This window comes from Lathyrus oleraceus, chromosome 5 (genome assembly GCF_024323335.1).
Source record: "Lathyrus oleraceus cultivar Zhongwan6 chromosome 5, CAAS_Psat_ZW6_1.0, whole genome shotgun sequence".
Lineage (NCBI taxonomy): Eukaryota > Viridiplantae > Streptophyta > Magnoliopsida > Fabales > Fabaceae > Lathyrus > Lathyrus oleraceus.
In genome coordinates this window covers 209,119,983-209,138,277 of record NC_066583.1, presented here as the reverse complement: position 1 = coordinate 209,138,277, position 18,295 = coordinate 209,119,983, and the positions used below count along the sequence as shown (strand labels likewise).

General features: G+C 38.4%; 1 protein-coding gene across 1 annotated transcript; it reads left to right on the top strand.

Annotated features, from left to right (window-relative positions):
* The first annotated feature begins 1,691 nt into the window (after positions 1-1,691).
* LOC127082940 (uncharacterized) lies at positions 1,692-3,208 on the top strand. The gene is made up of 3 exons (XM_051023168.1): positions 1,692-2,415; positions 2,509-2,619; positions 2,694-3,208. Exons 1-3 carry the CDS (start codon positions 1,876-1,878, stop codon positions 2,838-2,840), a joined length of 798 nt encoding a protein of 265 aa, XP_050879125.1. The 5' UTR covers positions 1,692-1,875; the 3' UTR covers positions 2,841-3,208.
* Positions 3,209-18,295: the final 15,087 nt, after the last annotated feature.

Here is an 18,295-nt window from a genome sequence, read left to right as displayed (position 1 = left end):
TTGTGACGTCATATTAGGTGAATAGTTTGTGACTGTCGAATTGGATTGTCAAAAAATGTCATTTTCTTCGTTATGTCGAAAAAATACATTTTGGGGGGCAATTTGTTGGCTGGAAATTTCGACTTCAGGCTGGAGCTAATAAACAAAGAAGAGAGAATGCTTTTGAATATATTTTTGATTTCGACATAAAGAACATGGTATGAGAAAGTCATTTGAAGTTTGCCTTGTGTAAGAGGGAGTTGCTGTGAAACTTAGAAATGCTTCTATGTTCAGAATGATATTTCGATAGAAGAGTTTGTTCGACACATATTTGAATTTGAATGAAAGAGGGATAACCATATTTCATTCTTATCTAGTTTTGAAGAAAAGACGCGTGGAGTGTTATCATAAATTGAAGACATGCCGAGTGCGAAGTGTCAGTGCCTAGGAGAAAAGCCGTTAGTAGCGGTTATTTCAATTTAGTATATATAAGAGTCTTAGTGTTAGGATTTCAGGGTGTTCAATTGTCGTACAATCACTCAGAATTACTCAAAGTATCTAACGTGTTGAGAAACGAGTATAATTGAGAATGTACGTTTGATAACACCATTTTCTTTATATCAATCAAAGTTTATTTATACCTTTTGTCCATAATTTATCTTTTATTACAAGTCATTTACCAAGCGTTTTTTTACACTTTCTTTACATTCTGTAATTTATCCCTTTGAAAACGCTTTGAACAAACATTCTCCATACATGAATATTGTCGAAGTGTTCATCCTTTTTCAAATACAATTTTAAACAATAACACATGTCCTAGGATCAATCTGGTCGATCGTGTGAGTAACCAAAGTGTCCTTAATTTGGAAGACCATCGGTTGTTTACAAATTTTCACGGTAAACACCTATGTGTGAAGCCTTTTTATACTCATCTTCAATCTCCAAGATCATTAAGAAGTGTCTCCTCAAGTTTCATGTCCAACGATAACGATAACGCATGTCGCTCTCTTTATTTATCATGTAACATCTTCTTTATAAATTTCAATAACTTTTTGAAATCTTGGAGCTTCCTCATAACCGTTATGTCGGTCTCTATCCGTCGTCTATCAAAACGTCTCTAATAACCCTAAAGTCCGGGATTCAACTTTTTTCATTTGTGCAGCTCAACACTTGTCATACTCGGCATGATGTTTCTTCATACTCTGTCTCAATGACTTTTAACTCGACCTCAGGAATTCAAGGATGTACTAATTTAAAATTAAATATATAAAAATAACCAATTATGTAACCATAATCTGTCTAATAATCGATTTTGTAACTGATTATAAATAAAAGATAAATTTGATTATGAATGATACTCTAAATAAGTGATTTATAAATGAATATAGTTTGGTTTGAGTGTCTATTTTATCAAATATTATGATTAATATCGACATCAAAATAGTACAAAAATAATTTTCTTTGTTCAATCTATATGTGTTTTTTTAGCAAATCAAACTCATTTATCAAGTAATATGTATATTATGATCATTTTCATTTTGTCAAAAATTTAAATATTTTGTATACTATTAGCAATATTAACAATATTGTGAGTTTGTGTCTATATTCATCTTATATTCTACTTATGAATTGCATTATTTTGACGGATTCTATTGATTTTGAATAAAACAGTATTTCTAAGTGATAAGACTCATTTAAAAACATTGTTCTAAAGCGGTCAACGAGTCATTGGTTGAATGTAAGTCCTAATCTCGTTTCTTATTTTTCATCGCCATTGCTTCCTCGAGCTACCCAAACCAACAAGCAACTAATCTATCCCTTTACAAATAAATGTTGTAAAGCACTCTCACTTTCCACAACTATAACTCAAACTCCAACACAAAACGGTTTTCAACAATGACGCATCTCCTCCCACATTCTCTCTGCTACACCACACCCACCTCATACCTCCAAACTCCGATTTTCAACCCCTCCCGACTTCACACCTTCGGATCCTTCACGATCCGATGCACCAACCAGTTTCATCTCCAACTCCGCCAACCTTCATGCCACCTCCAAAAACGCGTAGCAATCAGTGATCTCAATTTCGACTCTCTCCTTTCAGCGATGGAGCTATCCTGCCTGTTTTCATCAGCGGTTTTTTCTGTTGCTCTGACGGTAAATGGATGGAAGAATTGGTTGATGACGGTGAGTGGTAACAGAGTTAATGCTCTGTGGGGGATTATGATATTGGTGAGTGGTGTTGCGGCTGGGGCGTTGCTGCGGAGGCGGCAATGGAAGATGATCAGTAGAGAGAGTATGAAAGGTGGATTGACGGAGAGGGTTGAGAAACTGGAGGAAGATTTGAGGAAGACGGTGAGAGTTATTAGGATTTTGTCTAGGCATATTGAGAAATTTGGGAAAAGGTTCGGGGTTACTAAGGAACCCATCACTCAGGTATTAGTAATCTTTATCTTTCTGTTATGTTCTGAAATTCAATTCAAACTATGGTAAATTAGTACTTATATAAACACAATGAATTTCTTGAAGTCTGCTTCTATAGCACAGAAAAACTCTGAGGCTACCAGAGCTATAACGGTGCAATATGAAATTTTGGAGAAGGAGATTCATGAAATTCAAAAGGTTTTACTAGCATTACAGGTAGTTATCCTCCATAAAATGCTATTTAACCTTTGCACAGTTCACAGTATTTGAATCGTTACATTCTCGTGTAGGAACAACAACAAAAACAATTTGATGTGATTCTCTCGGTTAAGCCGCGGAAAAGCAAACGCAAAACTCGCAAAGAGCAAGATATTTTACAAACTACTAACTTAGCTGAGGATGAGGTGATAAAGCATGTGGAAGACCGCCCAATCTGAATTATGAGAAGATAATTCATGAAAATTTGAAGGGGCAAGTCTTGGTATCTTATTCTTCCTTTCTTTATGTATACATTGAATTGTTGATTAGTCGTTTTCTTCGGAGTTCATAATGTTTGCCGTGGATATAGGTTAGGAGAAACTACCCGAAACAATTAGCCAGGATAGTATCAATTGGTTCTTTTTATTACTTGGGCATGTACTTTTTGTTCATGTTTTGTATATTTCATCCTCAAAATTCATAATGTTCATGCTGTGACGGATTGCGTTAATGCCAACAGCCTCTGCAATATTTGTAACCAACCCTGGTGTTTGTTTATGTATGTATACCACATCTTATCAAACATTTTTTTCATGAAAGTTTAGAACGAACATATCTTATGTAAATTCTTAATTGTCAAAAAATTTAAATAATACTCAATGAAGACGAGTCATTGCACAATTTTTTTTACCAAAATAACTCTATTTTAAAAAAATAATCTCAAAATAATTCACTTTTCAAATTATTTTTCAAAATATCCTACTTTGAAGAGAATGCGCCAGATGAATTGGCATCTGCTCTTAAACTTAGAGAAGAGACATCAATTGGATTGCCTAATGCACCTAGTGCTGCAAATTCAATTGGCGCATGTGTGTTAAGTTTTAAAGTAGACGCCAATTGGTCTGACACCTGTGTGTGTTTTGTAATTTTTTTTTTTGGGAAAACATTGTACATTTTAGATAAAGTCAAAATCGGACCAATTCATATTAATATTAATACGCGTTTATCCAAAAAAGGCTAACGTCGATGACCGGGATCACCTAACCGACCTCCGGTCCCGCATCCCCTAACTACCCGAACTCGTGGCCCTAACCCACGTTGATGATTCACCCCAGGTGTTTGAGTATTTGAGGGCCCAGGAACATCACCACCAACTGCAGGAGATTGCCTGAGATAGTCAGACAAATCAGCATAGTCTTGTGTATGCATCAAAGGGGTACCGTCATAGATGAGTTCATGACCCATGCCAGAGTAGTTGGGTTGTGTTTGAGTTTTGGGAGGGCGGCCGAGACGATTGAAGGGAGACATTGGTGTGAATGATGCGTCGAGGAAAGGTTGAAATGATTGTAGTGGTGTTTGGTAGACATATGGTTGTTGAAAGTTTTGGTTTTGTGATGTTTGGGCTTCTTGGCTATAATAGGAGGAGAGACGGTTTGTGTTAAATGATCGCTGAGTGTTTTTGCTAAGTTGGCTATGATAAGGTGATTTGTTGGGTGGGTGCATAGCGATGTTGAGCGTCTTGATGATAATCTACTTGTTGGTGGTGGTACGGGGTATACTCTTGGTATTATGGTTGGGTGTTTGGCATGTTAGGGTTGTATGTTTGTTTGTTTGTGGATCAAAAAATTTGATGGATATGGGATTGTGAGTAACTGGTTTGACAATGTTATTGGGGGGTTAGATGTTAAACTTTCTGGTGTGCAAGTTGCCTGGCGTGGGTCGTATAGGTACATATCCTCGGCGATGAACTCAATCCAACCGATATGTACCAAGCTATATAATTACAAGTTGGTTTTTCTTTGGTTGGCATCACATCGTCAGTTAAGACAGGGTCTTGGCGGTACTTCCATTTTCGACACTCAAATCTAGTGAAGCTTTGCCATGGGTTAAAGTTCCATTGGTCATTAACTTTGCGTAGATGCCATTCTCAGAGGTTTGTCGGGGGATCTGGGATGTGTTGAAGCATACCGAACTACAATTTAACACGATCACTATTGTGCATCTCCACAGTGGTGAATCTTATGATCGGTGTGCATGCAGTCCAAACGGTTGCGTCTTGTCCGTTGATTTCATGGTCATGATCCAAATCTAGATATGGACGCCAAATGAACTGAAATGTGAACATATATTAGATTATAAATTTGGTAGAAGAAATTAACATTTTTTTACGAAATAATTAGGTTAATGGCAATACATCCGTCGGTTGAAGGTGATCCAAGAGATTGCGATACTGGATAATACAGTGTCTAGGACATCTATTATAACTCATACCACGTGTCGATCATCTGTACCATAAAAGTAAAAATATAATTTAGAGATAATAATCGGTAAAGTAACTAAATATAGTCCATTTTTAAGAATTTATTTTTGTGCGTACGGGAATGTGAATGAGTTGTTGTTGACTGGCGCTAGGGACGATAGTCTGGACCAACCCCATGCTTGGAGCAAAACAACACATCCAGAAAATGTAGATGTATTTTTGTGTGCATTTTTACGCAAAGAGCTATAAAGATAAGTCAAACAAGCGGACCCCCAACTATAACTTCCTATTCTATCTACATGTCTTAGTAAAGGTAAATACATAACATGCATACTAGAAACACTACCTTCAGGAAATAAAAATAAACCAATTAAAAGCATAATGTAACACCTAGCTTTTATTATTCGAGTCTCTTCGGTAGAATTCTCATTTAACTGTAAGCCGTTATAATATGCCTTAAGGTGTGAAAGGAGTATACCTTGATCTCTCGAGTTATCATCTAACAAATCATCACCCAAGAGGTTCATGCAAATTGAATTTGCATAGTTGGTTTTACCATTTACCGTCTTACCTTCGATAGGCAGTCCCAATAACATGTAGACGTCTTATAACGTCAATGTACATTCACCGGTTGGAAACCAGAATGTGTGTCTCGGGACGCCATCTTTCACATAATGCAAGAATAAATTTAGTATCAACCGACCAAGACATTATTTTGCTTACATGTCCAAAACCGGCGAGTTCAATATAAGGTTGAATCATCGCGTCCATGTGTGCAAATTCGTGGACACGAGTTCGAAACCTAGAAACATCCTAAAAAAGAAACAAAAAAATACATTACTTTATAAAAAATAAACAACAAAATAAGTAACGTTATAAAAAAAATATTCTAGAAAAATAATACAAGAATTAATCACTTACATAAGTTGATATGTTTACAACTGTGCCTCTATGCGATTCACCCATAGTGAGGAGAGACATCTTATCGTAGTAAATTTATGAAACAATGGTTGTTGCAGATGAAAGAGTGGTTGTTGCAGAGGAAGAAGTGATTGTTGGTGATGAAAAAAAGTGAATCTTGCATGGCTATTTATAATGAGAGACATGCAAAAGTTTGAATGCATGGATAAATAGGCTTGCATGCAGGCGCCGATTGGTTCGACTTACACATGCAAACTTACAATGCTAGCGTCATATGGACTGGCGCCTCCTAGGCTTGCATGCATGCATGGTTTTCACATAGGCTGCAGGCTGCATGGCTATCTGCATGCAGAATCTCGAGGTTTGCAAGGCGCCATATGGACTGACGCCCATGTACAAATAATGCATGCAGGCGCCAATAGGAATGACGCTAGGGCTTGCATGCATGCCATGTCACCTGACTATTTAAGTGTCTTACCATGTCATCCTAAAATTAACACCAATTCATCTGCAACAATTTTTTTACTATTCATCTGCACCCAAATATTACAATGTCATCTGCACCCAAATATATTATCAATGCTCACTGCAAGAGTGAGACATATGAGTGTGATGTATACGGGTTTTATTTTCGAAACACCGATACTATCTGATTTACGATCAAGAGAAATTCAAATTTCTTGCATTTGAAAAAACGAATAGAATCCTGCATAGGATCTGGTCTTGTATCACAAATCACGTATCAAAATCCAATTTATTTCGAGAACAGTCAATGTAAATTTTACCCGTTAAAGGTACGGGACGATGAAAATGTTGAATATATGTTTGTTAGTCACAAACATTCTGGTTGCAACTCTATTGAGTTATATATTACTCTTCAACCAAGTATACCATCTCAGCAATCTCAGATAACTAATCAAGTTGAACCTGATTCAAAAAATTCAGATGAAGCCGACCTAGAATCAGATTCAACTTGATTAGTTATCTGAGATTGCTGAGATGGTATACTTGGTTGAAGAGTAATATATAACTCAATAGAGTTGCAACCAAAATGCTCGTGACTAACAAACATATATTCAACATCTTCATCGTCCCATACCTTTAGCGGGAAAAATTTACATTATTTGTTCTCGAAATAAATTGGATTTGGATACGTGATTTGTGATACAAGACCAGATGCTATGCATGATTCAATTTGTTATCTCAAATGCAAGAAATTTGAATTTCTCTTGATCGTAAGTCGGATAGTATCGGTGTTTCGAAAATAAAACCCGTATACATCACACTCATATGTCTCACCGTTGCAGTGAACATTGATATTATATTTGGGTGCATATGACATTCTAATATTTTTTATGCAGAGGAAAAGTAAATTTTTTGGTGTAGATGAATTTGTGTTGATTGTAAGATGAAATGGTAAGACACTTAAATAGCCAAGTGACGTGGAATGCATGCAAGTCCTAGCGTCAATCCTGGCGCCTGCATGTGATATTTGTACATGGGCGCCAGTCCATATGGCGCCTTGCAGACCTTGAAACTCAGCATGCAACCTGCAGCTTATGTGAAGACCATGCATGCATACAAGCCTAGGAGGTGCTAGTCCATATGGCGTTAGCATGAGAAGTTTGCATGTGTAATCCAAACCAATTGACGTCTGCATGCAAGCCCACTTATCCATGCATTCAAACTTTTGCATGTCTCTCATTATAAATAGCCATGCAAGATTCACTTCTTCATCACCAACAATCATTTCTTCCTCTACAACAACCACTCTTTCATCTGTAACAACCAATGTTTCATATATTTACTACGACAATATGTCTCTGCTCACTATGGGTGAATCGCATAGAGACACAGTTGCAAACATAACAACTTATGTAAGCGTTTAATTATTGTATTATTTTTCTAACACAATTTTTTTATAAAGTAACTTACTTTGTTGTTTATTTTTTTATAAAGTAACTTATTTTGTTGTTTATTTTTTAGGATGTTTCTAGGTTTCGAATTCGTGTCCACGAATTTGTTCACATGGACGCGATGATTCAACCTTATGTCGAACTCGTCGATTTTGGACATGTAAGCAAAATAATGTCTTGGTCAGTTGATACTAATTTATTCTTGAATTATGTGAAAGATGACGTCCTGAGACACACACATTCTGGTTTCCAACCGGTGAATGTACCGTGACGTTAGAAGATGTCTACATGTTATTGGGATTGCCTATCGAAAGTAAGGCGGTAAATGGTAAAACCGAAGACGCTCTAATAATAAAAGCTAGGTGTTATATTATGCTTTTAATTGGTTTATTTTTATTTCCCGAAGGTAGTGATTCTAGTATGCATGCTATGTATTTATCTTTACTAAGACATGTAGATAGAATAAGTAGTTACAGTTGGGGGTCCGCTTGTTTGACTTATCTTTATAGCTCTTTGTGTAGAAATGCATACAAAGACACATCTACATTTTCTGGATGTGTTGTTTTGCTCCAAGCATGAGGTTGGTCCAGACTGTAACACCCTTCTACCCAAACGACATATTTATATATATTATCAGAGTACAACATGTAGAAGAGTTTACATTTCATACAACATAACAATTATCACATCACAACATAAATATTATTTATTTTATTTAAAACTTCGCAGCGGACAACAACATAAATATTATAAAAATGTTTCAACATTATCTCAACAAATTAGTCATCATAAACAACGTAAATAATAATAATTTAGCTATCGAATCCCATAATCCCCGGTGTCACATGACCAGAGCATTTGACTCGACTCTGTAGAATAACTCTACACTTATTCTTCAAACCTCAACAATAGCTACTCCACTTTATCTGCACATTGCTCATCATAGATGAACATAAACACATGCAGAAGGGGTGAGAATTACATTATTAAATAATAATATAACGACAGAAATATAAACATAAATATATTTCACATATGCCAACACAATTCTTCATAATCATCATAATCAATAAACTCATGAACATCAACAACACAACACATCAAATGCAATGCACACACCCATGCATGACTCAACACGACTCGGTATACCCATTTTGTGACCAACTACAGGATCACTACTCCCAGATTCATCACCATAGAATCCGAGTTCCCCACAAGGAACCAAGCCTCTCAACAAGCCCGGAGTCAACAACATCATTGGAACTCAGTCCGTTCATCACTAGGCATCGGCCTTTCATGAATGCATGCACACCAAGCATGCATCATAATCAACATAGCAACAACAGCATCATATATTCATGTTATCATCATCATTAACACATTCTATCACAAAAGCATATCACATCATGCCACATAATCAAACACAGTATTATCACACTCTACTAATATCTATACCACTCAAAGCAACGGGAAATGATCCCTCGTATACCATGCATCAGCTAAGTTACCTCGCTCAGCCTAAACAACCAAAAACTGCACAACAACAGCCCAGGAAAGACCACAAGTCTGCCCATACGCGTATTGCCTATGCCCATACGCGTATTACCCACGCCTGACCAAATCCATACGCGTATTGCCCATGTCCATACGCGTATGCTACGCGTATCACATTCCCATACGCGTACCAACAGAGACCAAAACACGTTCAAAACATCATCTTCCTCATCCATACGCGTATTGCCTAGTGCCATACGCGTACCAGCCATCTCATACGCGTATTGCCTAGTGCCATACGCGTACCAGCCATCTCATACGCGTATTGCCTAGTGCCATACGCGTATGACCAGAAACCAGATTTCCAGATCTGCAATGGCTTTCTCTGCTACGAGATCTATCCAAATTCATCCTTCCACAGTCCAAATTTCACACAAAATCACTCATATCATCTAATACAAATAGTCCCCTATTCGATTTCCCAAACCCTAACCTCATTGCATATAATTTCTACGAATCCCTTCGATTAAAATCCCAATTTCGTTTATCCAATATTTCACCATTTTCAGCATATTATTGTTTAATAAGGTTCAGACCCCTTACCTCTTTGGATTGAAGGAAGCTCCGAGTAATCTTTGGCCTTTTCCTCTTCCTTCTCTTTCTCTTCAGCGTTTCCCTTTCTCTCTGACTCTGAGACACAATACGTGAAAACCAACTCTGAGTTCTCCTTTGGACTCTTTTATCCAATTTCCACTTTTACCCTTCCACTCTTCATATTCCAATTATTTATTTATTTAATTATTATTAAAATAAATAATATCTATAATAATAATAATAATCCAATAATTCAACTTTATTTAATTAAATTAATAAAATAATATTAACTCAATTAAATAATTCTCTTATTTTAATCGGGGTGTTACAACTCTCCCCCACTAAAAGAGTTTTCGTCCTCGAAAACATACCTCAAGCAAATAGAGCCGGATACGACTCCTTCATCTGATCTTCACGCTCCCAAGTCAAGCTCTCACCAGCTGGACCTCCCCAAACAACTTTCACTAGAGCAATCTTCTTACCTCTCAGGGTCTTCTCTTCTCGGTCATCTATCCGAATTGGCAACACCTCAACGGTCAAATTATCCCTCACCTGGATATCGTCCAACTGAACAACATGCGAAGGATCCGCAATATATTTTCTCAACTGAGATACATGAAACACATCATGCAGATTAGAAAGCGACGGCGGTAAAGCTATCCGATACGCCACTTCCCCAACCCTCTTCAAAATCTGATACGGACCCACAAACCTCGGAGTAAGCTTTTTAGACTTTAAAGCTCTACCCACACCTGTCGTCGGAGTAACTCTTAAGAACACATGATCTCCCTCTTGGAACTCAAGTGCCTTCCTCCTCTTATCATGATAACTCTTCTGACGACTCTGAGAAATCTTCATTTTCTCCTGAATCATCTTAACCCTTTCAGTCGTCTGCTGCACAATCTCAGGTCCGAGTACAACACTCTCACCTGATTCATACCAACACAATGGAGTTCTACACCTCCTACCATACAATGCTTCATATGGAGCCATACCGATACTAGCATGAAAACTATTATTATAAGTAAACTCCACCAACGGCAAATAACTATCCCATGAACCACTCTGCTCCAACACACAAGCTCTCAACAAATCCTCCAAGGATTGGATAGTTCTTTCAGTCTGACCATCAGTCTGAGGATGATAAGCTGAACTCAACCTCAACTTAGTCCCCAACGCTTTCTGCAAACTTTCCCAAAATCTAGAAGTAAATCTGGGATCTCTATCAGACACAATACTGGATGGAATACCATGCAGTCTCACTATCTCCTCAATATACAACTCTGCCAACTTCTCTAAAGAGTGATTAATCTTCATCGGCAAGAAATGCGCCGACTTAGTCAATCGATCCACAATCACCCAAATAGAATCATTACCTTTCACCGTCCTCGGCAATCCCGTCACAAAATCCATGGAAATGCTATCCCACTTCCATTCAGGAATCTTTAAAGGTTGCATCATACCTGCCGGTTTCTGATGTTCAATCTTTGACTTCTGACAAGTCAAACAGGCATACACAAACTTAGCAACATCTCTTTTCATGCCAACCCACCAAAACAACTTCCTCAAATCTTGATACATTTTAGTTGCACCTGGATGGATACTCAATCCACTCCTATGGCCCTCCTCAAGAATACTCTTTTTCAATTCAGACACATCAGGAACACAAACTCTACCTTTAAATCGCAGGATGCCATTCTCATCAATCTCAAAATTACCACCATTACCCTGGTTAACCATAGTAATATGATCAACTAGAGCGACATCAACTTGCTGACCATTCCGAATATCTTCCAGAATTCCACTAGTCAACTTCAGCATACCCAACTTTACACTATCAGCGGAAACTTCACAACCCAAACTCATATCACGGAACTGTTCAATTAACTCAAGCTCCCGAACCATCATCATAGACATATGTAGAGACTTTCTACTCAGCGCATCTGCAACTACATTAGCCTTACCGGGATGATAACTCAATTCAAAGTCAAAATCCTTCAGTAATTCTAACCACCTTCTCTGCCTCATATTTAACTCTTTCTGATCAAACAGATACTTCAGACTCTTGTGATCACTGAACACTTCGAATCTGGAACCATACAAATAATGCCTCCACATTTTCAACACAAATACAACAGCTGCAAGTTCTAGATCATGCGTAGGATAATTCCTCTCATGAACTTTCAACTGTCTAGAAGCATAAGCTACAACTTTACCGTTTTGCATCAAAACACCACCAAGACCCATCAAAGAAGCATCACAATAAACAACAAAGGACTCACCAGGATTAGGCAAGATCAACACTGGAGCACTGGTCAACCGCCTCTTCAACTCAACAAAACTCGCTTCACAAGCTGCATCCCACACATACACTTGACCCTTCTTAGTCAACTGCGTCAACGACAATGCCAACTTAGAGAAGCCCTCAATAAATCTGCGATAATAACCAGCTAACCCCAGAAAACTGCGTATCTCAGTAGCAGACTTCGGAGTCTCCCACTGTAATACAGCATCAACTTTAGCCGGATCAACAGAAATCCCACCACTCGAAATCACATGGCCAAGGAAACTCACTTCCTTCAACCAGAACTCACATTTAGATAACTTTGCATATAATTTCTTTTCTCTTAACACCTGCAAAACAATTCTCAGATGTCCTGCATGCTCTTCTTCCGTCTTAGAATATATCAATATATCATCTATGAACACCACAACAAAATTATCAAGGTACGGATGAAATATACGATTCATATATTCCATAAACACACCTGGGGCATTAGACACACCGAACGGCATCACAGTGTATTCATAATGACCATACCTCGTACGGAAAGCAGTCTTCGCAATATCATCTGACTTCACTCGGATCTGATGATAACCCGACCGCAAATCAATCTTACTGAAAATATGAGCTCCAACCAACTGGTCCATCAAATCATCAATCCTCGGCAATGGATATCGATTCTTGATAGTCACCTTATTCAACTGCCGGTAATCGACACACAACCTCATCGTACCTTCTTTCTTCTTCACTAACAATACTGGTGCACCCCAAGGAGAAACACTTGGACGCACAAACTTCTTCTCAAGCAATTCTTCAAGTTGCTTCTTCAATTCAACTAATTCAGTTGCCGACATTCTATAAGGAGACATCGACACTGGACTCGTACCTGGTACTAAGTCAATGGCAAATTCTACTTCCCGTTCTGGAGGTAATTCACTTACATCCTCCGGAAACACATCCTGAAATTCACAGACAACAGGCAAATCTACACTCACCACTTTCTTATCCGCTTGCAGAGACGCAAATAAAGCGAATATCTGAGCTTCATCTTTCACAAAATCCCCCACCTGCTTAGCAGATAGAAATCTTGCCTCATCATTCTCACCAACTTCAGAAAACCGCACCGTCTTACTATAGCAGTTGATAAACACGCCATAGAATTCTAGCCAATTCATTCCCAGAATAATATCAATTTGGTGCAAGGGTAAGCACACCAAATCAACCACGAACTCTCTCTCAAAGATCGTCAAATGACAACCTCGACAGACAACAGAAGTCTTCACAGAACCATTAGCAGGAGTATTTATCACCATACTTCCACCTAGGGACGACATAATCACACCAATCCTGGTCGCACACTCATACGAAATAAACGAATGAGTAGCACCAGTGTCAACAATAGCAAGCAATTCAACATTATTAATCAAGCAAGTACCTTTAATCAGATTATCTTCTTTAGGAGCTTCAGTCCCACTCAGAGCAAACACCCTACCAGTAGTATGAGCTGCAGTAGCCGCCTTCTTCGGTTTCGAGCACTGCGAACTGATATGGCCTTTCTCGCCACAATTAAAACATGTCGGACCAGCATCCTTACATTCAGTAACTCTATGACCAGCCTGACCGCATCGGAAACATCTCAGCACTTTCTTGGTACAGCTATCAGCACGGTGGCCTGGCTCGCCACACTTGAAACATTTACCAGCTATGGGAGGTCCTCCCCCACTTGGCTTCTTCTCATCTACCACTTTCTGCTTACCTTTACCATTCGGAGATGCATAAGGACTACTACGATCCTTATTCTTCTTCTCACTAAGACTCTTGTAGTGAGCAGTCCTAGCCTTGCTATCTTCATCAAATATCCTGCACTTATTAACCAGTGTAGGAAACCTACGAATCTCCTGGTAACCAATGCCTTGTTTGATCTCGGGACGCAACCCGTTCTCAAACTTGACACACTTGGATTCCTCAGCATCAGCATTATTATAATGAGGACAATACTGCACCAGCTCCTCAAACTTCGAAGCGTAATCAGCAACAGACATGTTACCCTGCTTCAGTCCTAGAAATTCCATCTCCTTCTTACATCGCACATCAGCAGGAAAATATTTCTCCAGAAAGGCCGTCTTGAACCTTTCCCAAGTCATCTCAGCACCTGGTACTTCAATCCTCTGGCGAGTGTTATCCCACCAGTTCTCAGCCTCTTCAGATAACATATGCGTACCAAACTGCACCTTCTGTGCTTCAGTACACGTCATCACCCGGAAAATCTTCTCAATTTCCTTCAGCCAAATCTGAGCACCATCTGGATCATAGCGCCCTTTGAACGTAGGAGGGTTATTCTTCAGAAACCTTCCCAAATTCCTAAACTCGTCGACCGGCGGATTCTGCTGCGCCTGCATAGCCTGCGCCATAGCAGCCAAAGCTTCAGCAATCGCACGGTCATTTTCTCCAGCCATACTCTGCACAACACAACCACAACCGTTAAATATCGACAGTGTCATTTACACTAATCGACCAACAGGGAAAACCTCACATTACGACTCGACTGGACTGACAATGCTCTGATACCACTAATGTAACACCCTTCTACCCAAACGACATATTTATATATATTATCAGAGTACAACATGTAGAAGAGTTTACATTTCATACAACATAACAATTATCACATCACAACATAAATATTATTTATTTTATTTAAAACTTCGTAGCGGACAACAACATAAATATTATAAAAATGTTTCAACATTATCTCAACAAATTAGTCATCATAAACAACGTAAATAATAATAATTTAGCTATCGAATCCCATAATCCCCGGTGTCACATGACCAGAGCATTTGACTCGACTCTGTAGAATAACTCTACACTTATTCTTCAAACCTCAACAATAGCTACTCCACTTTATCTGCACATTGCTCATCATAGATGAACATAAACACATGCAGAAGGGGTGAGAATTACATTATTAAATAATAATATAACGACAGAAATATAAACATAAATATATTTCACATATGCCAACACAATTCTTCATAATCATCATAATCAATAAACTCATGAACATCAACAACACAACACATCAAATGCAATGCACACACCCATGCATGACTCAACACGACTCGGTATACCCATTTTGTGACCAACTACAGGATCACTACTCCCAGATTCATCACCATAGAATCCGAGTTCCCCACAAGGAACCAAGCCTCTCAACAAGCCCGGAGTCAACAACATCATTGGAACTCAGTCCGTTCATCACTAGGCATCGGCCTTTCATGAATGCATGCACACCAAGCATGCATCATAATCAACATAGCAACAACAGCATCATATATTCATGTTATCATCATCATTAACACATTCTATCACAAAAGCATATCACATCATGCCACATAATCAAACACAGTATTATCACACTCTACTAATATCTATACCACTCAAAGCAACGGGAAATGATCCCTCGTATACCATGCATCAGCTAAGTTACCTCGCTCAGCCTAAACAACCAAAAACTGCACAACAACAGCCCAGGAAAGACCACAAGTCTGCCCATACGCGTATTGCCTATGCCCATACGCGTATTACCCACGCCTGACCAAATCCATACGCGTATTGCCCATGTCCATACGCGTATGCTACGCGTATCACATTCCCATACGCGTACCAACAGAGACCAAAACACGTTCAAAACATCATCTTCCTCATCCATACGCGTATTGCCTAGTGCCATACGCGTACCAGCCATCTCATACGCGTATTGCCTAGTGCCATACGCGTACCAGCCATCTCATACGCGTATTGCCTAGTGCCATACGCGTATGACCAGAAACCAGATTTCCAGATCTGCAATGGCTTTCTCTGCTACGAGATCTATCCAAATTCATCCTTCCACAGTCCAAATTTCACACAAAATCACTCATATCATCTAATACAAATAGTCCCCTATTCGATTTCCCAAACCCTAACCTCATTGCATATAATTTCTACGAATCCCTTCGATTAAAATCCCAATTTCGTTTATCCAATATTTCACCATTTTCAGCATATTATTGTTTAATAAGGTTCAGACCCCTTACCTCTTTGGATTGAAGGAAGCTCCGAGTAATCTTTGGCCTTTTCCTCTTCCTTCTCTTTCTCTTCAGCGTTTCCCTTTCTCTCTGACTCTGAGACACAATACGTGAAAACCAACTCTGAGTTCTCCTTTGGACTCTTTTATCCAATTTCCACTTTTACCCTTCCACTCTTCATATTCCAATTATTTATTTATTTAATTATTATTAAAATAAATAATATCTATAATAATAATAATAATCCAATAATTCAACTTTATTTAATTAAATTAATAAAATAATATTAACTCAATTAAATAATTCTCTTATTTTAATCGGGGTGTTACACAGACTACCGTCCCTAGCGCCCGTCAACAACAACCCATTCACATTCCCGTAAGCACAAAAGTAAGTTCTTAAAAATGGACCATATTCCCTTACTTTACCGATTATTATCTCTATATAATATTTTTAGTTTTATGGTGCAGATGGTCAGCACGTGGTATTAGTTATAACAGATGTCCTAGACACTGTATTACCCAGTATCTCAATCTCTTGGATCACCTTCGACCGACGGATGTATTGCTATTAACCTAATTATTTCGTAAAAATTTGTTAATTTCTTCTAACAAATTTATAATCTAATATATGTTCACATTTCAGTTCATTTGGCGTCCATATATAAATTTGGATAATGACCATGAAATCAACGAACAAGACGCAGCCGTTTGGACTGCATGCACACCGATCATAAGATTCACCACCGTGGAGATGCACAATAGTGATCGTGTTAAATTGTAGTTGGGTATGCTTCAACACATTCTAGATCCCCCGACAAACCTCGGAGAATGACATCTACAAAAAGTTAACGACCAATGGAACTTTAACTCATGACAAAGCTTCACTAGATCTAAGTGTCGAAAATGGAAGCATCGACAAGACCATGTCTTAACTGACGTTGTGATGCCAACCGAAGAAAAACCAACTCGTAATTATATGGTTTGGTACAGATCGGTTGAGTTTGAGTTCATCGTCGAAGATATGTACCTATACGACCCACGTCAGACAACTTATACACAAGAAGGTTCAACATATCACCCCTAACAACATTGTCAGACCGATTACTCACAACCCCTATTCATCAAAAATTTTGATTCACAAACCTACACCCTAACATGCCAAACACCCAACCACAATACTAAGAGCATACCCCGTACCACCACCAACAATTAGATCATCATCAAGACACCCAACATCGCTATGCACACAACACATCACCCTACCATAGCCTCCTTAGTCAAAACACTCAGCGATCATTTAACACCAACCGCCCCTCCTCCTACTATAGCCAAGAAGTCCAAACATCACAAAACCAAAACATGCAACAACCATATGGCTACCAAACACCACAACAATCATTTCAACCTTTCCTCGACGCATCATTCACACCAATGTCTCCTTTCAATCGTCTTGGTCGTCCCCCAATAACTCAAACACAATCCAACTACTCTGGCATGGGTCATGAACTCAGCTATGGCGGTAGCCCTTCAATGTATACACAAGACTACACAAATTTGTTTTAATATCTCAGGCAATCTCTTGCAGTTGGTGGTGATGTTCCTGGCCCCTCAAATACTCAAACACCTGAGTTGAATCATCAACGTGGGTTAGGACTACAAGTTCGGGTAGCTAGGGGATGTGGGATCAGAGGTCGGTTAGGTTATCCCGATTAACGACATTAGTCTTTTTATGTAAACGCGTATTAATATTAATATGAATTGGTCCAATTTCGACTTAATCTAAAATGTATAATGTTTTAAAAAAAATTACGAAACACACACAGATGTCAGACCAATTAACGCCTTCTTTAAAACTTAACACACATGCGCCAATCGGATTTGCAGCACTATGTGCACTAACCAATCCAATTGACGCCTCCTCTTTAAATTTAAGAGTTGACGTCAATTCATATAGCTTTAGGAAATAATCTGAAAAGTGAGGTATTTTGAATTTTTTAAAAAAAAATAGGATTATTTGGATAAAAAATTCAAAAAATAAAATAGTAATAAATAAACACTTAGAATGATAAAAGTGTTTTTTTTCTACGGAAAAAACCGAACCATCCTTGTGTATTTTTTTCTACGAAAAAACCGAACCATCCTTGTGTATTTTT